Source organism: Bradysia coprophila, chromosome II (genome assembly GCF_014529535.1).
Source record: "Bradysia coprophila strain Holo2 chromosome II, BU_Bcop_v1, whole genome shotgun sequence".
In the NCBI taxonomy this organism is placed as follows: domain Eukaryota; kingdom Metazoa; phylum Arthropoda; class Insecta; order Diptera; family Sciaridae; genus Bradysia; species Bradysia coprophila.
This window is the reverse complement of record NC_050735.1, coordinates 10,341,122-10,366,982: the sequence shown is the minus strand read 5'-3', so window position 1 is coordinate 10,366,982 and position 25,861 is coordinate 10,341,122. Positions and strand designations below refer to the sequence as shown.

Genomic DNA, 25,861 nt, shown 5'->3' with positions numbered 1-25,861 from the left:
CAAGGTGAATGGAGATCTGAGTTAGAAATGTTTTCGAAACGGGACAATGAATTTACCTTTGTCCCACCAACAGTCTTTGATGAAGAACAGCTCCTGCTAAAGTCAGACATTTCATAAGGCAACCATTTGTTACCTTTGCCATAATACACTTCCTAATACGAAAAACATTCCCGGTATAAAGTTTGAACACTAGCACGTCCCCAACCTTAGTCCCAACAACGCCCGACACAAAAGAATTTATTTGAAGACATAGATTTCATCGAAAGGTCCAACGAGTCGGTCGAATTTTTCATATGTTCAACTGGGACAGGGATATTTCAATGAAGAAATTATCTCAAAATATAATTTTATCAATTTGTAAGGCTCGACTGCGGTCAGAAGACAATATGACCTGAAATTTCAAACGAGCTCTGGTACAGTTAGAGGCAGTCAAATTTCAGCATGAATTTACTTCAGCTGTTTTTCAGCTGATTCACACAAACAGTCAAAACTGTTTATACGTCTTTATACGGTTTTGTGACTACCAGGCGTGTGCGTGTAGCTTGAACAGTATAAAAAAGTATAATGAGTATTGATTGTTTGTGTGGATCAGCTGCATCAAATTCATGCTGAACTTTTACTGACTGTATTTTTTCTTGAGGCAATCTAACCTGATCTGAACTTGAAATTTGTTGAAATTTTCATTCAAAATTGTAAAATATTTCAGGTCGATCTGAAATCTAGCCTGATATGCCGACCTAATTTATATTTCAGGTCATTTCTGTTCAGTCGAAATTTATCAAATCAGGTTTTAAGTCAGGTTGACCTGTTCCGAGCCTTGTAACCATTTGGGAACCATCTGTCTCCTACAATAAATGTTTTTGCGTAACTAGTAGTGCATTAGAACGGCGAGGGACTGACAGACATATTCTCATACATATTGTGTAAATTAAGTTCCATTTTATAATACACGACTTGCCAGTGCCGGACTGGCTCAAAAACGCCCTTTGTATTAATAAATTTTTCTAAAGGCTCATCATCGCCCCCCTTTATCCATAAAAACAGCAAAAAGTCCTTCGGGAAACGCCCGATCGCCCATAAGGGCAATGCGGCACTGTGACCTGCCCGTAAAACGAGTGAAACTTTAAAGGAATATGTATAAAAGTTTCCCATTTATTTTACGCGAAAATGTAATATTCTTTCACATCAGTTGAGAGGTTTCTTTTTGTTTTATCAACAACACGAACTAGTAAACTCGAAATTTATTATAAGGCTTTCAGTGGATACGTGTGCAACTTGAGAGCACATTCCGTTAAAAGTTCAACGCAAAAATTTAAATTCGTTCGATATTTTCTGGAAAAATAAAATCTTTTTATTTTAAGATCTGAAATGTAAATGAAATCACTCTTTCCCGAATACATTTCCATTGATAAGTTTCCTTTTGCACTTTAATTCAAAGTTTGCCTAAATAAAGAGAGAAAAACACCGAAATCATTAAAACTTCTTGAAACAATACGAAATGTTTAATCGAAAGTTTGTATCCAATTTCGCAATTTGTTCAATAGCTACAATCCCTTGAGATTACCGGCATGGTTAAAAGTTTTGTATAATTTCCTCCATTTCTTTAATCACATTACTATATCGATGTGTATGTATATCGTGCCTCTCTATATATATAAAATCGTTACAATCAACAATCCCAGCTGTGTCAGAGACATTAATTAGTATATAATATTCACATGGAATGCTCGACTACTATTTTCTCATTTTATTATTTTTCTCTTCAATTTTATTTTCTTAAATGTTATTGATTTTCCCCTACCAATCAGGCATAAGATTCATCATCATTATGGTGTTTCATAATTACCATCACAACAAGAAAAGATGTGACGAAAGATCATAAAAATAGTCGACAAGAATACACTTTCTTCATCGACGTCTGCATTGTAATTGTGAAACATCAGTTTTCCCTCTCTCTACTATTCAATTATTTCTTTATAAATTTTCCTATTAGTAATTGTATACCAATCAATTGTTGCTTTACATATAAGTATTATACATTGCCGGTCTGTGTTCAACGCTCTTAAATCGTAAATTGAGTTGCAGCCACGCGAAAAATACAATCACAAAAAGTCGAGTAATTTGGAGCAAGGGTCACCAATGTTAGGAATTGAATTGAATCATATTTTGTAATACAAATTTATTCGTAGCCTCGTTGGTAAAGTAAATGTTTAAGCATTAAATCTGTTACTTCTGGCCTATTATTAGGGAACGTCAGATTTTCTGAACAGAAAATACAAACAAGAACACAAACGGAAAGGACAAGTTTGACGGATTCACTAAAAAATAATTAAATGTTGAATGCAATCGGGCCAATATGTTCCGAGCAGGGCCTATTTTTGGAAAATAAAATTTGCTAAATTTGCCAAAATTTCTCAAAATTTCCCAAATTTGCTAAGATTTTCCAAAAATTTGCCAAAATTTCCTTTTAGCAAATTTTGGAAAATTTTAGCAAATTTGGGAAATTTTGAGAAATTTTGGCAAATTTAGCAAATTTTATTTTCCAAAAATAGGCCCTGGTTCCGAGCGATAAGACATTGATACCATCAATACAAACATCACATTTTCAAGTGCTTATAGCTCTGCATATATTGGTCCGATTGAGAAAACAATTAGTTTACCGGACTCCTGAAATATGCTCATTTTGTTTAATAAAAATCCTTGAAATCAGAATTTAATTATTTAGTGAATCTGTCAAACTTGCTCTTTCCGTTTTCGTTTGGATTTTCGGTTCAGAAAATCTGACGTTCTCTATTGGTAATTTTTTTTACGGAATTTACTAAAACTTACCGAGTTTATAAATTTACTAATAATACGTCGTGCTTCTGAGAGAATGCAGGTGACGCATTTGTCGTTTGATATTTTAAAGGAAATTAGTAGTAGTCCCGAAACTCATCCACAATTTTATGTTTTTCTAATTTCCACATTCCTGGGTCTTCTAATCAATACCACAATCAAAAAATTTGATTAAATCAAAAAGACGTTGACTATGTAAACGTTCCGTAGATCCAATAGATTAAGGTTGGCTCGCTTATTTCATTACGTAGGAGGAAGCATGCACGGGTTTTCATTGGGTATAATGTACCAATGCATGTGTGCCAACTTGTAAAAAATAATAAAAAAAACCTCTGATCAGTGACGAGGCGACTCGCTTGACGCACAAATAATGCGAGAACAAATTCCTTACTCTAATGAACGGAAAGGGCAGATTTATTACGAGGAGACGTGGGGACCACTAATTTTCAATTTGACACCAGAATTGATGCTGACATCTACACTTTCTTAAAAATAGCTCATGGGAGCAGGAAATAATTAGGAATCAACTAGGGAATGCAGAACCGGTAGCAGAACCAGTTCTTTTTAATCTGAAACCGGTTCCTACAAATCATCACTTTTCCTGTTCTGTAGCTGTCTCCATGCGAGGCAGAAGCTCTTGAAACACTAAGTATATTGTTTCCACTCAAATGGTATTGAAACATGGAAAGCAAATTAGTGGATTCTAGAGTTAATCACGACGAAACGTTGATAAGAAAACCTGTTTTACATTCTTGCGGGTTGAAAATCGTTCTTTTCATCGAATTTCAACTTTCGACGCCCACGGCATGCGTAAAATCCATTAAATAACTCGGGATAAAAATGAAAAGTCTAGTTTTTGTAGTAGATCGTCCAAATCTGGTACACATGCAAGGTTTCATACAAAGGGCTAAAAATCCAAGAAAATTTTAAAAAATTCCGCTTATTTTCGGCCCAGAAGCATGAAAATAACTATTGAGTACTATTTGAATCGGCCAGAAAGGGCGCTAAAATAGGCGTTCAGAGAGGGAGAATTTACAGAATCGTATTTATCAGCTTGGAAACTATTCCCTAATCCCTAAAAAATGTAAAAATGGTTGTTTCAAAAATCTTTCTAGAACCGGTATTGAGTACCGGTTCCACAATTTCAGTACCGAAAACCGGTTCCAAAGAACCGGTCCGGTATTGTATTCCCTAGAATCAACGTGAATGTTAAACGGGAATGTTAAAATTCCTGAACTCCCAAAAATTCTTACAAATTCCCAAATTTAAGATTCTTTAGAATTGTTTGAGTATTTTCAAGATTTTATGTCTTGTATATCGTACGATTTTGTGGTGTGGTTCGAAAAACGCTACAAAACGATCGCAATTTGGGTTCCGCAGCTTTCCCTTTCCAAGACATAAAAAGATTTTTGACACTCGGTTTAGCTGACTGAAATTCAGCTTTTTCATTATCCAGATTCTATCATTAGATTCCATCACTAGGATCCGATCCCAGCTCCTGGATTAGTCTAGTGTAAGAATGCTAGTTGTAACAGTTGCCTGTAACTTTATTAGTTAGATTTTCGTTTCGACAAAGATTTGAGTAGCTACCAACAACTTTCTTGTGATTTGCAATAATTGATTCGATCGGTTATAAAAGCTCTACAACGAACCATAGTAGATCGTGACATATTTTTAGCCAAGACATTCTTTCAACTACTTTCTTTGGCCATGATGGGTCATTTTTGTGCAAAAATATAGATTATGTTAATTGCTACATGTTTTTACATTTGTACAAAAATGAGGTATTGGGGCTTTATGGTAAAAAAAATGGTTGAAATGGTCTTGTCACTAACTTTATGGATCTTCAATTTTCCTTTGAGTGCGTTCCACATTACTCGACTGCAACAGTTATTTTCGCATTATATACTTGAAAGGTCGTTAAAATGACATTACTTATAATGTGAGTACTTATACATTGATGATAAGTTAATGGCATAATTCGATTATGCGAACAACGTGTGAGCTTTTAGCATTGTTGCCTATGATACAATAGAATAACGAATCTCGTTGCCTATAGCTGTAGAATATACAAAATTTCTGTGTTGTTTAATGCCGCACAACCATTTTATTCGTAACATTGTCATGTAAAATTCCAAAGTCCAGCATTCCATTGAGTATTACTTGAATCAAAATGTCTTTGCAGCAACTATTGTTGTGCGCAACGCAGAGTTTGTTTACATGCGACACACAGCAAAATGGGTCTGGCCAAGCAAACGGAAGCTCTCCAACCTCGATACAGGTAGGAACTTCCAAATGATGCCACACAACAAGAGTCCTTTTTTTGTTTCCAATTTTATTTCCATTTTCGAGTGAGATTTTTCATTTCTAAAAAAAATCAATTTTGTTCACCCTCAAATATTTTCATTTGTTTTATCCGAATGCTCATTTCAATTCTAGATGCCCATTGTGCCTCCTATCGACTGCAAATCAAATCCACCAAGCTACACATTCGTTCAGGGCTGGCAATTATTATCTTTGGCTGTTTCGTTATTCGTACCTAAAAACAACAAGTGAGTATCGAGACTGAAACGATCTTATAGGTGAGAGTGTGACCTACAAAACCATTTTTCCTTGCAGACTGCTCTGGTACCTTAAACTCCATCTGTCTCGAAATGCGGATTCAAAAACGGAATGTGGTAAATATGCGGCTTACTGTGAACGAGCTCTCGAACGAACGTTGCTGAACGGCGGACGTGAGACAAAACCATCTCGCATGGAAGTGCTATCAATTCTGATGAAGAATCCATATCATCATTCACTTCCGCATGCCATTCCCGTTCACATGATGAACGGAACATATCAGGTAAGATGTCGAATCGAGAGAGGAAACAAATGGCCAAGTCTAACATTCCTTCAAACGCAGGTCGTGTCATTCGATGGGTCTACAACAATCGAAGAATTCCATTCGACTCTGGCGCAAGAGATTGGTTGTCGCGAATCGACAAATGGATTCTGTTTGTTCAGTGACGATCCGATCGAAAAAGATTTGGAACATTACCTAGACCCGCAGGCTAAGCTATGTGACGTGATATCCAAGTGGGAGACAGCGTTGCGTGAAAAAGGTTCCGGCAAATTCGAAAACTCCAGAGTCATTCAATTGACGTACAAAAATCGTTTGTACTGGAAGCATTCCATCAAATTGGAAACGGACAAGGAGAAACTGTTGCTTTGCTATCAGATAAATGTCCAAGTGGTGCAGGGCAGATTTCCTTTGTCTCGCGATCTAGCCTTAGAACTGGCATCGCTGATGGCACAGATTGACATTGGTGATTTTGCTGCCGAAAAGAATCGAAGTGCAACAAACGCATCCGTGTCGTTGCAAGCATTGGACAAATTTTATCCGTATCGCTATCGGGACGCTATGACGCCAGACCAACTGAAAGAGCTACAGGAATTGCTCGTATCCAAATGGATGTTACTCAAGAACCGTTCAACATTGGACTGTGTACGAATCTATTTGACATGCTGTCGCAAGTGGCCGTATTTCGGCGCCACCCTCTTCCAAGCCAAACCTCGTCATACCGATTCGGCAATGGCCTGGCTAGCTATTTCCGAAGACGCACTAAACGTGTTGGAATTGTCGTCGATGGCACCGTTGTCGCGTTATCCGTACAGTTCGGTGATGACGTTTGGCGGATGTCAGGACGACTTTATGCTGGTGGTCAGCACTGACGATTCGTTGCAGGAAAGTAGCGAACAGAAATTACTGTTTGCTATGAGCAAACCAAAGATTTTGGAGATTACGTTACTGATTGCCGACTATATGAATGCGTTGGGACACACATGTCCCGGAACACCGCAGATGAATACGTTGACAAGAAATGGCAGCCATAGAAGTATAAGGTAGGCCGCAATTTATATTTATTGTGATCAGTCTGTCAGCGAGAGATCTGATAACCCATCGACAACTAAAATCACTGCTGAGGCGACTTAAAGTAAAGTATGGGATTGGTCATTGTCCTTGAGTACTCAGGACTCAAGACTGATTTTTCCTTATTGTCAAATTTTTCCCCCTTGTTACCCCTTGGTAGAATCTACTCACAACTTTCCTTCGTTCGACAGTTCAACTAAGCAATCAATTACAAAGATCTGAAAATTATCTGGGCCCCACTGTCGACTGTCGAGACTATGTACTCTCTACAGAAAGGGTCCCTCTACAAAATTCGGAACGAAGACGTTCCGTCGGTTCACATGTTACTTTCACAATTCTCTAGCTGGAGTTTACCGGATCCCGAATTCGATCCCAGTTATGCCGGTCCTGAGCTGCAACATGCCAGTTCCTTCAGATACGCAGTTACATTACCGCTCCATCTGTTTTTCGCCGTCCAACTCTACGGAATTAAACAGTTTGAGAGGGGCTCTCGTTTCATTCGTTCTCATAAGATGTTCCGCCCATTTTAATCGATTTTAATCGACATTTATGTCGGCGAAGTTGCGTTACAGTTCAAACTTATATGTACGACGGGAAGTTCAATCGACGATCACGGGTTCAAAGATTGCTCTCAGCACCTTTCATTCAAAAAAGAGAAAAGTAGGAATCGCCCTTGTTTGTCGTCTCGGCCATGATTCACTTCCATAAAGTAGAACTGGTCTGATCAGTGTTTTGTAGAAAAAGCTTCTGTTTGCAGCCATGATTCTCGTTTTTACTTCCACTGAATTATCAGACAATGATTATCAGACTCGTATCAACGCTCTCAGAAATCTCTCTCTACACATTCGTCGATAATCTCAAAACATGCTGATGATATCACCTTCTTGCTGTTCATTAGCACTGTTAGCACTCAATGGATTTTGTCAGACCCAGACTTCGTCCATTTAAACCCTCAAAAACAAATTCTAATCAAAATTTTTACCCATCATTACAGATCCCGTCCACACGGTGGCTCAACGGCAGCTACAACAGCTCACAATACTCTCAATTCGCACGCCACCCATACCCTAAATTCCCATTCGCACACGTTAAGCTCGCACCATAGCCATACACTAAGCTCGTCGCACGGCGGCCAACCTGATATATTGAAGAGTACACCCGATCATCAGCGGATCAAATGAATAGAGAATATACTCAAACAATGGATTTGAGTATTGGATACCTCTTGAATTTTTATGAAATTTTCAGATTTTTCTTTTTGTTTTGAATTTTTTTTGCTTTTTCTTTTCGTCAATTTTTTTTTATGAAACTCAGATGTGTGAACGGATCGTTTTTCATTGTTCATGAATTTATTAATTAAAATTTTCTTTGTTTTTTGTAAAGAGTTTTTGAGATTCCTTTTTTTTCGCGTAGGCGTACAGCTTTCGTTCGTTTCTTATCTTTATTTTCTTTTCTTCGGAATTATTGTAGATTAATGCGCACACAGTGTTTTATAGCTAAGCTTTTTGTATTATACACGTCATTTATAATGTAATCATTAACTTATATAAAACAAAACAAATTTAAAACTAAAACCAGAACACACATTTAAACTACTTTTCAGTAAATACGATGGACTTTAAATTGTATTAAGGGGGAACGTGGATTTATATAATAACCGTTACTAAGGGTCTTTTTGATACCACGAAATATCAAATTTGTTTTTTTTATATATATAATGAAAATTTGTATATTCAATTAGGATTTAAAACAAAAAAAAAAACTGATGAATATAACAGAAAAAGACGGACACACAATTAATATAAATAATTAGAAAGACAAAAAAGGGATAAATTGAACAACAACCAACAGAACAGCAACAATATTTATTTAATTAGTCGGATCATTTTTGTAATAGAGAAAAATGTTTGTGAAAAATAATTTAAAAAAAGACGAGAAATTAATTTTCGATTTACCTAGCAGGTGTAAAAGGTCTCAAACATTTTTTGACGATTTATATATTTGTGAACTGAATGGACGAATAATAAAAATGTAACTTAAAAACTAAAAAAAATAATTAAAAAATGTTTTTTTGTCGAATCGAATTCTCTTTAAGTGACGTTCAGGACGAACAGCGCAGCCCAGAGATGAATTTAGAGACGTAAACCTTGCCGTATTTAAAGAGAAGTATTCAAGAGCAATCTACCACCCTCTCTGGCAACCAAACTAGGAAAAATAAGGTGTATTAACTGTACAGTGTATTCTGTCATAGAAAATTTTACATTTTTACGAATAAATTAAATGAAACATGGGTAGCGATATCACTTTTTGTCTTTTTCGTGTGACGTCGATATTGCTTTAAAAAAGAGCGCGACACGGCAACTCTATTACAAACGAGCCATCAGAACAGTCGGAGCATTTGCTGCGACTGAGCCCCGTACAAACCCGTATATCTATTGCGTACGTGACCCTAGTGCGTCTGTCACCCTACTTTGACCGTAAGCCTATGCGCCGGTTAATGTAGTTAAAGTAAAATTATTATGTAATATGTACATCTTACAAATTGCGCATAGCGCAATTACGAAGCCCCGTACGACGTTCCTTTCAAATAAAACAAAAATTTCAAATAGCCCTAAAATTTTAATTTATTGAGTATAAATACACATAGGGCCTAGTATCGCCCTCAGTCCGAGGATCCATTTTTTTTTTTCAACTACATTCTATTCGGCCTTTGATTACCTTCCAAATGAAACAAAAAATACGAAAAACGGATGAAATTTGCTCGAGTTATATGTAAAATACACATAGGGCCCTAGTAGCGGCCTTAGTCCGAGGACCCAAATTTAATTTTTTTTCAACTACATTCTATTCGGCCTTTGATTACCTTCCAAATGAAACAAAAATTACGAAAAACGGATGAAATTTGCTCGAGTTATATGTAAAATACACATAGGGCCCTAGTAGTGGCCTTAGTCCAAGGACCCAAATTTAATTTTTTTATCAACAACATTCTATTCGGTGTTCGATTATCTTTCAAATGAAACAAAAATTACGAAAAACGGATGAAATTTACTCGAGTTGTATGTAAAATACGCATAGGGCCCTAATAGCGGCCTTAGTCCGAGGACCCAAATTTATTTTTTTTTTCAACAACATTCTATTCGGCCTTTGATTACCTTCCAAATGACACAAAAATTACGAAAAACGAATGAAATTTACTCGAAATGTAAAATACACATAGGGCCCTAGTAGTGGCCTTAGTCCAAGGACCCAAATTTAATTTTTTTTCAACAACTTTCTATTTGGCGTTCGATTACCTTCCAAATCAAACAAAAATTACGAAAAACGGATTAAATTTACTTGAGTTCTATGTAAAATACACATAGGGCCCTAATAGCTTTTCACTTCTAAGGCCCTAACTCACGGTCCACTCACCCGATTTTTAAAAACTTTTTTTTCCTGGATTGGTATTGACAATACCAATCACTTGCCGTGTCATTTACATTTCCATCGTTTATTTTGCCATAAATATCACCAAAAGACCTTAAATCACTTAGGTGGCCCTAACTCACGAAGGGCCGACCCGAATATGCCCATCTTCGAACTTAGCCTCACTATTTTGACTATCTTTCAGGGAAAAAAAAAATTGAAATCGGATTTGATTTACTCAAGATATCGACGTGACGGACAGACGGACAGACGGACAGACGGCCCAAATTTTTATTGCGGATTCGTCATCTATGAACATAGGCAAACACTTTGCCCTTACCGTCTGCTTCGAATTCCATCAATTACACACGGCATCGTAATCCTATAAGCCCCTTCGTACTTCGTACGGGGCTAAAAAGTCAGTGTCACATTTGTCAAAATAAGGTGATATTTTGACTGCATCAAAAATAATCCCGACTCTAAAATTGTCGTCAACATAATAAGAATTTTTCCCCGAAATGTAGACAACCATTTTACCATATATAGATACCTCTAGGAGAGGCATCGGTGCTTTTTCGGATTTTCGTTTACTTTTGATGAAATCTTTCCATCAGAAAAAACTCAATACGTCGCACGAAAATGCTAGGTTCTTGTGACGTAAATGACAATTCCCTTCTGCGAGGGTTGAGTTCGCTAGCTTTCTCGCTTATTGAATTTTAGTATTAACGTTTAAGAGTGATATCGCGAAATCTTCGAGCAATCGGCTAGCCATGCCATCTGGATTTTTGTCGAGTATGGTACCCATCGAATCCTTACTTCATTACGAGCTCAACGAGGTATATCTCGCCTATGTCGGAATTTTCGTTTTCGTGGTAGAGCTGTTTGAAAAATCGGTGGTTTTCAGGTGGAAATTTTTTCATCCTGATTATCTGTGGTAATAAAGTGTCGACTTCGTTCAAATTTTAGGGTATTGTACTGCTAGACTAGACTGATCACATAAGCTACCAAATACGTCGGGCGGTTGGCTGTACTGGCTTCAGTGACTGTATTAAGAAAGAATTTCTCTGACTACTAACGGGTGCGCGCATCAGCAAACCTAACGGTTTAGGGTTCCTAAAAATATAAAAACTTGTGCTGGAGGGACTACTGGCAATAAGAGATAGGACAATTTCTAAAATGTCAAAGAAATTTCGACCGGTTTTTCGACCACTTCCATTTTTTTCACCTTAAATTCAATCCCCTAAAATTTGAACGAAGTCGACTCTTTATTACCCGAGATAATCTGTGTGAAAAAAAATTCCACTTGAAAACCACCGATTTTTCAAACAGCTCTACCACGAAAACGACAATTCCGAGAGAGGCGAGATATACCTCTTTGAACTCGTAATGAAGTAAGGATTCGATGGGTACCATACTCGACAAAAATCCAGATACGTTGAATTTGTCCTCCATACAAATTGTTCGAAGATTTCGCGATATCACTCTAAATTTTCATTCAATCTGAAATCGGTATCGTCTTCTAAGCGACCTTACCAAACGTTTTTGGTGAAGAAACGCATTTCGTTCCAATTTGTACTAAAAACGAAAAGATTAAGAGTGATTAACATGATTAACTAGTGATTAACACGCTGTTAATCAGAGTGGTTTCCCCAGGCTAGCTCACCTCGGTGTTTGTGTGTTGGTAATTATATTGGTCACGAACGTCTTTCATCAGCTTTACAATGAATTTTTCGGGGAAGCTATTTTTCTTCAGAATCCTCTTGACTTGTTCTGTCTTCACTTGATGAAATGACTTGTGGCTCACTGCGAACACGCGCCTAATGAACGATTTTGCTACGTTCTTTATCATGTTCCTTGGATGTTTTAATACCGTACGTGGAAAATGGACGCATATTTCGGTCATTTATAAAATTAAAAATCATTGCAGTATCAAGTCTGATCGACAAACGACGAGACACGTGTTCCTTTATTTTTGGACCACACGAAACCAGCACCACGTTCACCCCGAAACCGAAATATCCGAAGAACGCTTTCGGTTTCGCTGGCTTAACGTATATCGACGGCTAATCCGAAACGTAGTAAAGACAGTTAAAAGGTCATGCTCCGGATCTGAAAATCTCCTTCAGCCACGCTTGTAAAGTGCAGCAAGTTTTTTCGAACATGAAGGACAAATTGGACACTCGTCAAAACTCCAACGTTGTCTACTCCATTCCGTGCCTTCAGTGCAAACGATCATACGACCATACATTGGTGGGCCTTGGTGGCGCACGTTAAAACGATACACCAATTCAACTTCAGCCAAGCAAAAGTTATGAAAAAGGTGCGGGCCCGAGGAATGTTTAAAATCCAAGAAGCCAACCAAATCATCTAGAATGAGACACAGCCGTCAACTACAAAAAGGATGCCAAACATATTTCACCGATCTTCTATAATTTAATCTAAAAACAAAAATGATCAAAAATAAGGTTAAAAGGAGAATCAAGGCCAAACAGCCGGACTATCGCTCACCTTCCGGTCACGATACAACTAATGGATTTTTATGAACTTTTTTTTCTCGTACCTTTCATTTTCTGTCTTTTAGAAGCTGCTCACTTTACTTTTCCCATCGTTGGTCAAATTGACACTACTAACAAACTACATTTTCTATTGATAGCTAACATATTTCTGCCGGAAATTAAGGTCGTACTTTTTTGAAAAATTATCTTAAAAAAATGGCCATTGAAAGCGGTCTTTTCGAATTACGCGAGGGTATATCAGTGGTAAAAACCGGACAGAATAGTATATTTCGTACGTAGGACTAAAAGTCTTTTTTAGCGTGTGAGAGGTTTCCAGACAGAGCCGAGGGTGAGGTCTGGAATCGAATACGCTAAAAAATACTTTTGGGCCGTGGTACAAATAGTATTTTTCATATTGGACGGAGAAAAAGTGCGATGATGTCGCACTTTTCGGGTCCTAGGTAGAGGTGTGCACCGCCGATTTTACGCCGGCGCGCCGCCGATTTTTTGCTAAATTTTCGGCGCGCCGCCGCCGAAAAATAATAGCTCACGCCGCCGCCGCCGCCGATTGTATTTTCGTCGCGCCGAAATTTTATACGTTTAGTGCTTTCAGAAATTTTAATGGGCGACAATAAATATAAACTTAAATTGAAAAATCTATACAAAAGTGTGTGCCTGAGTACATGTACAAGGTTTTAGCAAATGTTTATCGCTCTTAATTTATAAGTCAGGTTTCTATATGCTGCTATGTTTCTATATGCGTAGAAAGGAGTTTTTTGTTAAAAATTTTTTGTTGAAACTTTGGGTTTTTCTTCTTACTTGCACTGTACGACGGTGATTTTGTTTCTGATGCTACGATAGGGTTATCTTCGAAGTAGCTTTCTATAACGTATCCTATTTCTATCAGTAGATGGCAAGTGTTTTATGCATATTTTTAAATACTTCTTCTTCTTCTTTTTCAGCCTGTTTCTATCCACTGCTATCCATTGCCATTTGCTGCCAGTTTGTACCTGCAATATTCTTAATTCCGTTTGTCCATCTCTCTGGTGGTCTACCTATAGCTCGTCTTTTATATGGTCGCCATATAAATACTAGTCCAAAGAAAAAGTTTGCTGCTGTCTTGGGAAGGGTATCGATGGATACTACTGAGGATGGTCAGATCACGCTGGCCCGAGACCGCCATCGATACCCGAGGTCGAAACAGCATTTGTCTTTTCTGTATCCTCACTTAACGTGAACTCTTGGGTACGTTACTCTATTTTCTGTGCATATAAGAGGAAGAAGAAGGAGAACAAAATTCAGTGAATCAGTCAAAACTACTGTAATTGTAAAGTGGCAAACTTAAGACCTTATGTGGAATTTGGGTGGAAAATGGCGCAAATCACGTGTTTTAGGAATTTATAAAGTGGAAAATCTTTCCGGTTTCAAGTTTTTTCGTCAAAAAGACGAGACACGGGTATCTTTATTTTCAATTTTTAGCTGCTTTATTTAAAAAATTTGGGAAAAAAAATCATTTTGGCGTAGTCTATGCACTTATTACTTATAAATTTAAGTTTATCTAAATCTCTTATTTGCGAAAACCTTCTACTACGATCTCACTCCTTCATCGAAGATGGACTAAAGGCAACGGGAACGGTTATTGCATAAATCGAAAGATAATAGTAGTGAGTTTGCGTAAATGACATAAATTATAAGTTGGAAATAAGAAGCCTGCAGAACATCTGGTATGAAGATGTGACTTAAAATTTCCAAATTATAATTTGACTTATAGCTTACATGTCATTTACGCAAACTCATTAATCATTCTTGGATTCATTAAATTAGATGTTTTCAAAATAATAGGTGATTGTACATTGTACACAATATAAAAGGTGAGATACGCCTCAGTTGATTCCCCTTGTATAAGTGGTTGATACTTCAGATTACAAGATAGTAAGATTTCAGTGTTCGGAAAAATGATTGCGCACGCTTTTTCAAATGTTTTTGCATTATTTTCGAAAGTTTAGATTTTTTGTAAATTTATCGGCGCGCCGATCGGCGCACCGCCGCCGACTATAAATTTCTTCCGGCGCGCCGCCGCCGATCCCTTACCAGTCGGCGCACCGCCGCCGACTATTTTAAGATCGGCGCACACCTCTAGTCCTAGGTATGAAAAATACTATTCATATCCGACGGAGAAAAACTGCACCAAAGTCGCACTTTTTTGGTCCTAGGTATAAAAAAATAATACTGTGGCTAGTCCAGCTTTAATTTGTAAAATTGAAGCGAGAACACTTAACAAACCAAAAATATTCACACATTGTATGTCCACTCTTTCCCGCTATTCTTCAAAACAACAAGAAAAAATCGATTCACAATCAAACCAGAATCCAACAACTGATCTGATACAAACTAACCATTCGCTCTAGTACAATTTCAATGAACAAAAATGTTATGCTGAAAAAATCGCACATTCGTTCAGTTTGACATCGTCGTTTGCGGATAACACACTCTTGAAGACCCGGAACGATCAGTAGTCTTTTTTATTCGCAATCATAACCAGAAATGTAACAGCCCAACGAAAAAAGTGTTTGTGCAAAATTAAAGAAATATTATTTCGTTCGATAGCTTACCGATTCGTTTGTATTTGTCCATCAGGCGAAAACATTTTCAGTAAAAAAAAACTTCTGATTTTCGTTACGGCCTCTCATTATTCTCATTCGGTGTCAATTTTCTATGCAAAAAGTGTGTTGTGAAAAGTGTGTTCTCAGCAGAAGAAGAAGAAAAACAGTAGATTAAAACAACATTTTTTGTTTACAATTCAATAGACCGACTCGCTAATTATTCACTGTTTTGTATGACATTTTAATAAATAACCCCAGCGCGTCGCTAAATAATTAAACTTTCGTTGCCTACATCCTAAATAAGATTTTCACGCTAAACAAAAAGGAAGACAACAAAATTGCCTACCGACTTTTCACTGTGCATTTTGTTCAATCGTTTTGTAATTTCAAAAAAAAATTCATCATGAAAATGAAAGTGGTTCATCGGTGTAGAGTGTAGTTAATATGAAAAATATATGCTAAAATTCACATACTATATCCATAACATCGAACCATCATCGCAGCCTCACGTCGAACATTACGAGCATTGAATTGTTTCAAATTCCTCTTTTCGTCGCGGTTTTTCTTTAAAGGTTAGTATTTTATGTATATTTATCGTATATGATAGAAGTATGAGTACACATGTATTTAATGGGTGCAGATAAATAATGTTTTTCAGTAACGTAAACGTTGTGGTTTTATATCTGAAAAAAGACTCATTTTTCTTTGGTTAAAAGTAATAATATACACGAAATAAAGTGCTACACCGACACCGAGACCTTCTTAAAAAATTATGTTTTGTTTGTTTGCATTTTTTTAAAAATATTATATCACCGCGTATCGTATTATAATTACAACACCTGCTGTTGTTTAACGTTTTTGATATTTTTTTTCTTCTTCATACGAATGAAGGTATAAATATAGAACCCAAACTAAACATAGATATCTTCGGAGATATTTATTTCTTTCTTGATTATTAATTTAATGTTCTTCTATGTTGGTGGAGATAAGCGGCGAAATATTGGGAAAAAAAATTCCCGTTTTATTTAATCGAAATTTAGCGAAATGAAAAGAACTGACAGAAAATTTCGGACAGATGAGTGGTTGACTCATTTTACTCTTGAACAATTCTCGCAGGTATTACTGACAGTTTTCTTCACTGAAAAGCAAGTAGTAATAGTAGTCTTTGGGACAAATTAGTGATTATTTTTGAGAAAACATTTTGCCATATTTTCTTGAATTTCCCCAAATTTTCATAGATTTTTCCTTAATTCTCCCCAAAACATTTTTGAAAAAAATTTAAAAAATGCAGGAAAATTCTAAAAAGAATGGAAAAATGTTTGCCCCGACAATTTGCATGAAAATTTGAATATGTTGTGGACGCATGATTTTTGACACTTATTGTCAAAAATCTACCGTCCACAACGGATAATTAAATAACTATTTCGTGGCAAGGGGCCAGAGTAGCGAATAAGGGAGAATCGACTTTTTGCAACTCTTGGCATGAAACGTTTTATCCGTTTATGTATTTATCTCTTTTACCTATTCAAGACGGTTGATTTGAGGTAATTTCACGAGTTGTGAAACCATACGAACTGAAGGAACGGGTATGTAAATAGACAATTCCAGCTAAAAATTGGAAATTGCTACCAACCTTACCTACACTACCAGGTTTTTCTCGGTTCCTTCGCTTCCTGGAGCTTTTCCATGTTCTAAAATGTTGCTTAGATATATGTGTGTTGCATGAAAAAATTTGTATATTCTCTGCTGGAGTTGCCTGGGATCCAAAGATATCAAAGTTTGAAAGTAATGTAGTGTGTATAGTAGGGTGGGTCGATTTTAACAACTTGAAACTCCACACTTAGTGACATGTGTAGCTTGTCAAAACTAGTCAAACTGCATCATTACTTTTTCTTTTCCAAATACTTTTGAGTACCGCACAATAGATTGAATGGGTCTGTCAGGCTTCTTTGAAATTTTCATAGAAATTTTTTTGAAAAAAGCTTTGGAAAGCCTTGTAGAGGCTGAAATAGACTGAAACAAACAAAATCAACTTAATTTGAAAAAATCGGTGCAGCCGAAGTGAAAAAATTTACATTTTCTATATAATATTGGGGGTCTCTCAACTTTGAACCATCATAATGTACAACAAACTTCCTCAAATTTGATTAAATCTTTCTGTTAGAGTTAGAATAGGTAAAAACGACAATGATGTATATCCAAGGAAAACTTGGGTCTAGTGCTGAAAAAATCAACATTACAATACTTGTAACACAACTATTTCATACCTAGGACCCGAAAAGTGCGACTTCGTCGCCCTTTTTTCCGTCCAATATGAAAAATACTATTCGTACCACGCTAAACAAGACTTTTAGTCCTAGGTACGAAATGTACTATTTTCTTCCCCGTCAAAACAAGACGGGTAGAAAATATCATGGCCCTACGTTAGTGACGCAAGTCCGTCCACACTGAAAAATTAAATTTGACAAAAGAAAATTCCGTAGGACTGAGGAACTTATATATACACAACTTTTTTAACTTTTCCCCCTCTGCTCCTACTACTTCCACTTATTTTATTCGTAATCTGGGCGCAAAATTTGGAAATTGGTAGAGTATGAAGAAATGGATTTTTAAACATTTTGAAATAGATGAATTTTACCAACCTTTGTCCTTCTGTTACTTTGTTACAACGAAACTTTCGAATTTTCAGGATATGTCAAGGACGTAATTCTAAGAAACTGGCTTGAAGGAATTTTCATAAAAGCTTATAATTTCGGAGCTATGAGCGTTTTAAGCTATTGAGCTATAGGACCCATAACTCAGAAAATATGGCATATAGAAATTTCGTTTATAAGACAAATTTATAGACTTTCACATTCTAGTCGACACGTGTTTCATGGTTTTCCTAAAAAGTCGTCTATTTGGGAGCTATGAGTGTTTTAAGTGCGAGCTATGTCAGCCATAACTCGGAAAATACGGCTGATAGAAACATCGTGTAAAAGATAAAGTTATAGAGTTTCACATTCTAGTCGATGCGTTTTTGATGGTTTTTCTAAAAAGTCGTCTATTTGGAAGCTATGTATGAGTCACAAGTGGCAGATGTTGAGGAAGGAAAATTTTTATAATTGTGAAATATGTTGCTTTAAAGAATGGAATTCAAACGGAAGAAATCCGTTATTATAATTTTCTTCCTAAAATTTTTCTGGTAAGATTTTTGTTGATAAAACTTTCGCGTACTCTCCTCATCAGTTTCCATTTGTGACGCATATATTTTTGCGTGTCGAATCTGTAAGCGTCATCTACACCGATATCACTTCTCTTGTAAGTGGATAACAAGACTTGCGTCACAGTAAGTGGTTTAGGGCGATACATTTTCTTCCCATAACTGTCATCAGATAAAGCGTCAACAAAATGTATTTTGAGTGAAGAATAAAAAGGACCATTTTACCTTTTCATATTTCATCATCGTTCAAACCCTCATATGACCATATTTCCTCTGAGAGAACATGAAATTACCTTTCTAATGACACTAAACACGACCATGAACGTGTCGATAAGAAAAGTGCATGTTTTGGTTTTTGTCCACCTACTGGCCAAACAAACTTCGATTTTTCTTTTTAAATTGGTTTTATGCTTCTAGTGTCGAATATCCTTTGACCTATTTTCCTTCATTTTATCACCCTCGAATAGAGCTACTTCGCTAAATGACTGATAGAACTTTGCATTTGCAATAGAGAAGCTAATCAATAAAAACAAAGACATTCAATCCATCACCCAATACATCTGGTTAATTTGTGGGAAGTGAGTTTTGTAAACAAAGCTAATGGAAAAGTCACAGCCCACAAATCATACTCACGACTGAATTTTGATTGATTGGATGGTTTCCGTGTTTGTAGGCTGAGATTAAATGTCGAATTTAACATTTCAACCTGATTGCCTCCATTGAAGAGCTCTAAACTGTCGGTTGTACCGTTCCAGAAAACTAGCTACGAGACATTTGTTTGATGAGTTGTTAGTAATGTATGAATTGAAATGACTTGAATTGTTTCCCTTATCCCTAAAATTGATACTACGTCCCTTTTTCCACATTGTCGAAATTTGTAGAATAAACGACCGTTCATCTAGGATTTTAATGATTTTCGAGCATTGTCTAAAAATGTTTGTGAAAAATCAGAAGAAATTTTCCTGAACATTCCATATTATGTCAATTAAGGACACATGTTCGAACTCACAATGTTCTTGCTCTCGGTGCTCGCTTTTCAGCATGAAAGAATTAGTTCAGAAAATCGATTACGGATGTTTCTTCGGTGTGCATAAAATTGCAATTTCGTTACAGCCTGTAGAATGTGCAGTGATTATATGGATATGCGATTTAACGTTCGCAAAATTTAGGTTATCTACACGTTAATGTTCCGTATGTTCACGAATTGATGAAACGGGGTAAAACGATAAAACCATTTACGATCCATACTACAACCGTGCATCGCCAACGATTTATTATGCCAACAAATCTGAAACCATTAATTCCGCCAATGATTGTTTTACTATTTTCGCATATATACAACACGTGAGCCTCTGGTAGCGTACTGCTAATACTCAACAATTGACATACCATAGGAAATCGTATACCTAACATTACAGCACGCCAGCGGAGAACTGGTTCGGTATTTTCTTCTTTTTTTTTGTTAATCAAGATTGAAAATGTTTATAAAATCGCAAAAATTCGATGAGGTGTGCACGCTATTCGCTATCGTGCTCCCATTTTCTTGGAAAATTTATTTTCCTTGTACCGCTATTGTTTGTACCTTGCAAGAGTTATGTTTATTATTGTTACGACGTTCGCGTTTATCTAAAACTAACTGCCCACGTTTTGGACCGATCTTGAGTTGATTACAAACGGAATAATGAACGGTAAACCAAAATAATTCACTTGGAATTTTATGTCAAATAAATGTGCAGAAAGAAACAAGAAGGTGCGTGCGATGGTGGTGTCGGTGAAATCGGGGAAAATGTCCGCTCTCTATCTCACATTTATTTAAATTAAGAAATGAAATCGAGGACGTTTCCATTTTATTTATGCATTGTGGCGGTATAAAATGCAAAAATTTAACGATTTTTCTTTCGGTGGAAAATGAGGAAATGACAACATGTCATTTGTATTCGAATTAAAAGGTGGCATTTTATGGGCGACAGGGTATTGTAATAAAATATCGGTTCGACATTGTCGAAGAGTTGGGATTACGTTTGATCTAAAAGAAAATAAATTATACCGGAAAGCGATGAGTGCAGGGAAAGGAGGTATATGGTATAATCAAGTCATGTACTTCTCTATAGATTGCCATGTCTCAGAGAAGATTAGTCACAGAACATTTGCATTTATCAGTCAAACGTTTTTTTTTCTTTCATTTTCTGTCCTATAAATTGTGGCACTGACTGACTGGGACTGATGAAAGGGTGGTGATGATTAGTTTTTGATATTAATGAACATTGAAACTAACGGGTCGACTCGACAAAGATTAAGTAATTATTTTGAAAGAAGCCGAAAAGATTATATAACATTCGCAATGTCATTTGGATTTCGAGTATTACATTGATAGAATTGAACACGATCTTAAATATTTTAAAAACGTATGGCAACCTCAATGGCAACGAAACCATTAAATCTATTACTTTTATCATACATTTCGATACTAGTCAGAGGTCATCCCTTATTCTTGTTGATAGAAGATAATTTACCGTTTTTCTAAGGTGACATAGAAGTTGCAGTGATTAGACTGGGAGTGAAAAAGTGTTCCAAAATTTGCAACAGCTGGCCTTTAGCTTCTTTTTCTGCTATTAAACATTCCTGAATTCCTAAATTGACGCCACTACAGCTTTTGCTAACACAACACTGACAATCAAAAACAATTTTCCTAACTAGTGTTGAAATAACACATATTTCTGACGTCTTTCTGACATCGTGTGCCTAACAAATCATTTATCATCGAGCTGCATACAACGTATGAATAAAACCAAAGAAAGTTTTACTTTTTGTCATTGATTTGAAAAATTGAAATTTACGTTATTTATACTACAAGAACTGTAATAGATATTTACTCCACCGAACTGTCTCCTTTGTCTTTATTTTGAAAAATTGTGTAACAAATCGATGTTTTTGTTACGTGTTCAACTTTTGAAGAAAATGACTATTTCGGTTAACATTACTAACATCGTCCTAATTACAACCCCGTTACTTAGAATTATTTATTTATTATTGAGAATTCTAAAAGTTTCTCAAAAATTCTTGAAATTCTAAAAAATTCTTGAAATTCTAAAAATTCCTAGAAGATCCATAGATTCATCACTCAGTAACACAATTTTGGCAAAGACCTGTAGCGATGTCTTTCGCAAAATAAAGAGGTGTATAGTGAGGTAAAGTAGAGAATGCAATAGAATATGAAAGAAACTGTCGTAGTTGAATGCTTAAATATCTTCTTTATATCAGGCCACAATCGCCAAGAACACAGTGCATTGAAAAAATCAACATTTTAAAATTTTCCTGACTTCACCGCAACAGTTTCTTTTTCTGAAAATTATTTGTAGTTTGAATTGTACTCCTTAACCAACTGAAATTAATCTTGTTATGCGGTTAATTCATAGTTTACATTCGATACAAATCGAGATAATTTGATAAACAACCACGAAAGTATCAATTCACTGACTTTAACAATAAAGCGCAATAAAACTGTTTATGCGGCTTTGTAAGAAAATACGTAACTCGATTCCAGAATCATTGTCGCCGATTTATACATTGCTACTGTGTATTCTTGTATATCTTTCAGTTAAAAACGTTTTCTGTTTATGAAAGTGTTTTAGGCACATAGAAGAGTTGATGCTGCCCGACATTTAATCTGTCTATTTAACGATATTCACATTTTCTATTTACTCTGGATGTACCTAATGATGACTTTGGAATGTTGAATATGTTCTAATTCCTTCAAAAACTTTTAAACATGTTATTGAAGCAAAATGCCCGCGATAGAATATTCCCGCTAACAATAACAATTCGATCGAATTTTTATTATAAACAATTTTCAATGCTACACACATTCATTTACGCTCGGAAACTTTGATGTGAAAAAAAAAGAATTTTTAGCATTGGGTTTTGCTTTAAAGTTTTTTTTTTCTTTCTTTTTTGTGTTAGCGAAGAACTTTAACGACCTTGAATAAGTGTTTGTTATGTACACATTTAGAATTTAAGTAGATAAATCCGCGCATCCGCCGATCCGAAGCAGTATTTCATATTTACAATAAAAAGGTTACCTAATGTGTAAGCAGTGAGTGTTGTTAACTTGTAAGTAGTATTAACTCAGCAGTGTTAGGCGAAGTTGCTTTAATTGGTTTTTACCAGCTGGAATTTGGTCATTAGTTTCAATAATAGATATTTATGCTACTAGAACTTCGTATCGAACCGTTTACTCCATCTCGCTTGTTTTTAACGTAAAGTGAACTTTACAGTAGAGAGATTCGTAAATACATAAGAATGGAGACCTGTACGAAAATTGGACATCATAGTTTGCTGTCCACAGCAGGGCCCATTTTAGAGAATTAAAATTCCCTAAATTCATTAAATATCCCGAAAATTCATTAAATATCCCGAAAATTCTTCGAAATTCCCGAAAATTCACAAATTTTATTTGTTCGTGAATCTTAAGCATGATCGACCAAAATTGTTTGTGGTCGAAAACAGCTAAAAAATTCAGAAGTTGGAAATAAGTAAAAAAATGACTAAAAAATTGAGGAATTTTAGCGAATTAATTCCCTTAAAATAGGCCCTGAGTCCACAGAGGCCATTTATCTTAAAACTACGTACTGAGGGATTCTTTTGAAAAACAGCCTACCGAAATCGGACGTGTTTTCCAGTGGAATTTTTTATATGTACCTAAAATGGACTTCGACCCTAGAAGCCAGAACCACTTTTAAAAAAATTCTTCGAAGCTTTTGTGGCTGGTGAAAGGTGATCTAAAACCAAAAACTTACATTTTTCTTACCAAAATTTCTCCAGTTACATGTGCCGTACAGGGTCGTGTAGGGTGTCATTAGAAAGGTAATCACATGTACTATTGAGCCGAATAGAGACTCATTGATATTAAAATTCATCCACACTGAAATATGTGCAGTTGAAGTTTTCAACCGAAGACTTGTAATTTTCTTACAAAAATTTCTCCAGTTACTCGAGCCGTACATGGTCGTGTGGGGTATCATTTGAAAGGTAATTTTATGTGCTTTTGGGCCAACTAGGGTCTTATAGGGGTTTGAAAGCATCTACGATGAAATATGAGAAGTTGAAATGTTTAAGTGCCCAAAAGTTTTTCAAAATAATCCCTCACTGCAGTTGGACTTTTTTTTTGCTGATTTGTCGTGTGGTTCACTGAGTCAGTGGTTCGTGTTACAGACATTATAGTTTTATAGTAAACCTAAAAGACCTCAGTGCGGGTCTCAGCATCTCCCAACTTTTATCAACTTATTCGTCTATAACCGCAGATAATTCAAGTCCGTTGATTTTTCTATCAATTCTATTGAAAGTCTGCACGCTGGACTAATTACATAAAGGAACATCTGCAAATGTTGTTCCCTTCCGGGTGATCGAAATTCGAAACATCCTCACTGCTCAAAGTCTATCGTATCTAAGGGTTGTTATGAGATTTGTCTGCCTTCAACTTCAACCAACTCTCTCCCTTAAAATACTCCTCAATGTAGGCTTTTCAACAAAGTATCAATTCCTCAAGGGTATGCGAGCAAATAATATTTTTCTAATTCGTTTTGTAGGAGTAAAGACTGACTTCTTAACCCCACCTTTAGATGTATGTCTAGACTTTCGGTTCTTTAATGGTTGTTTTTGACATCGAGCGCATAGTACTCTATTAGGGTCTGTTCCGCAGCCTGTTGCCTTAATACACATCGTGAGCCTAATAAAGTACTTTGCACCGAGATTCATACAACGATTTACGCAACAGAAGCATCTAAAATTCGCAGTTTATGTCTTTCTCAGTCGCCAATGTTGATCAAAGCGCTCCGTAAGTGCACACTCATCCTAGTCTCTAGCTTGCACAATAAGATTCATGATAACAGACGAGTAGCTTATGTGCGACACACTCTGTATTCATTGAAATAATTTGCGTCGGACGACTGACAAAATTACCAGTGACCATTCTCGTCTGAGCCGTCTAAACCATCTGAACTGTTTGTGTAATCTATGTTTGCATTGCGAAAAAACAAAATTCAACGCAGGGACATAAATTAAAATGAAGTTACACGTGCCGCTGTCTTGTTTTTCAAACTTTTTTCCCCTATTCGCACTGTATGGAACATTTCCCATAGCCGATGTGTTTTTTTTTTGACATTTATAACGAGTTCATTGTTATTATTACTGTATACGTACATACAATGTACAATGTTCATTCATTTGCGCGTTACTTGAAGGCTAAATTATACCCACCCATTTTACAAAACTCACAACCGCACCATAAATTTCTTTCATACCATGGCGCAGCGGTTCTTTTTTTTTCCCCGGACTCACTTGCGTTTATTCAAGTCATTCATTCATACCAGTTTGACACCACCTCAAAATTATTCCTCGTTCAAATATAACTGATACATGTCCCACACCATTTCCATCCAAGAGTTTATGTGCAGAAAAGACAACAACAATTGAATCTACCTGGAAACGCATCAATTATTAAAAATACTCGTCCTGTATTCGACGCTCTGTGTTGTAGTGATTGTCGTAGGCCGGAGTGCTATACATAATATTCAAATGCTTCGATTGATTCAGTTGTGTATGCCAGATGGATTTATATAACACGTATGGTATGGGATTGACAATATATTGAAAAATATATTTGCTATGATTGCATAGTCGCTTTGTCTATATTTACTGAAATATTTATAGAACTCCACTGTGCACACATACCCTGCATTCACATAACAAAGTACGAATTTAATTTCTTTTATTGAATACTAAATTTGACATTCACAGCGAAAGATATTCGATATCGTACGTCGTACTCTAAATGCACGGTGATAGACAGGTAGCATTCGACAGGAAAGAAAACGTTTTTTGCGTATTGATATTAGGCCGAAAACACACGAGCAATTTTGTGTTCGGATAAAACTTATGAATGAAAGAAAAGTAGATGGCCTACAACTGGTACATACGTGTCCGGAGACTGGGCCGCCACCCTATGATGCGTTTTCGATTGTTTAGCTTTGGTGACTATCGGATGACGATGAAAAACACATCACAATTGTCCATCCCATCAACGTCAAATTTGTTTTTTCAACCTTAAATACAACTGTTAAAAGTTTCCTATGTGCAGAATGAACACCAGCTGAATATCACCAGCTGGATCCACTAATACACACTTATTGTATGATAAACAATCAAAACACATTCTTAACAATGTTTTTACTTTATTCATACGTGTTATGTGCGTGCATAGATGACGTTAACGTAGAAATGCACTGTGTGTAGGTTGACTTTGAATTGTTTACATTACAAAGTGTTTTTGTTCGTACACCAGCTGGTGATATTCAGCTGGTGCTCATTCTGCACATAGGAAACTTTTAGCAATTATAATCTCAACTCA

The 25,861-nt window shown here is 36.2% G+C and overlaps 2 protein-coding genes across 18 annotated transcripts in view; both read left to right on the top strand.

Annotated features, from left to right (window-relative positions):
* The window catches only part of LOC119072068 (uncharacterized protein CG43867), a 178,504-nt gene extending 169,994 nt beyond the window's left edge, over positions 1 to 8,510 (top strand). For 11 of the 15 annotated variants that reach the window (XM_037177217.1, XM_037177249.1, XM_037177236.1 and 8 more), the window contains 5 exons: positions 5,021 to 5,116; positions 5,275 to 5,387; positions 5,455 to 5,680; positions 5,741 to 6,720; positions 7,743 to 8,510. In XM_037177217.1, the coding sequence (XP_037033112.1) occupies positions 5,021 to 5,116; positions 5,275 to 5,387; positions 5,455 to 5,680; positions 5,741 to 6,720; positions 7,743 to 7,929 (1,602 nt within the window). In that variant the 3' untranslated portion in view covers positions 7,930 to 8,510. The remainder of the gene's footprint in view (positions 1 to 5,020; positions 5,117 to 5,274; positions 5,388 to 5,454; positions 5,681 to 5,740; positions 6,721 to 7,742) is intronic. The other 4 variants (XM_037177257.1, XM_037177258.1, XM_037177256.1 and 1 more) reach the window with 1 other exon arrangement.
* A 6,561-nt stretch (positions 8,511 to 15,071) lies between these two features.
* LOC119071991 (1-phosphatidylinositol 4,5-bisphosphate phosphodiesterase) overlaps positions 15,072 to 25,861 on the top strand; it is a 65,093-nt gene continuing 54,303 nt past the window's right edge. For 2 of the 3 annotated variants that reach the window (XR_005086770.1, XM_037177116.1), the window contains exon 1: positions 15,072 to 15,826. The gene's annotated coding sequence lies outside the window, so the exon portion shown is untranslated. The remainder of the gene's footprint in view (positions 15,827 to 25,861) is intronic. The other variant, XM_037177119.1, reaches the window with a different exon arrangement.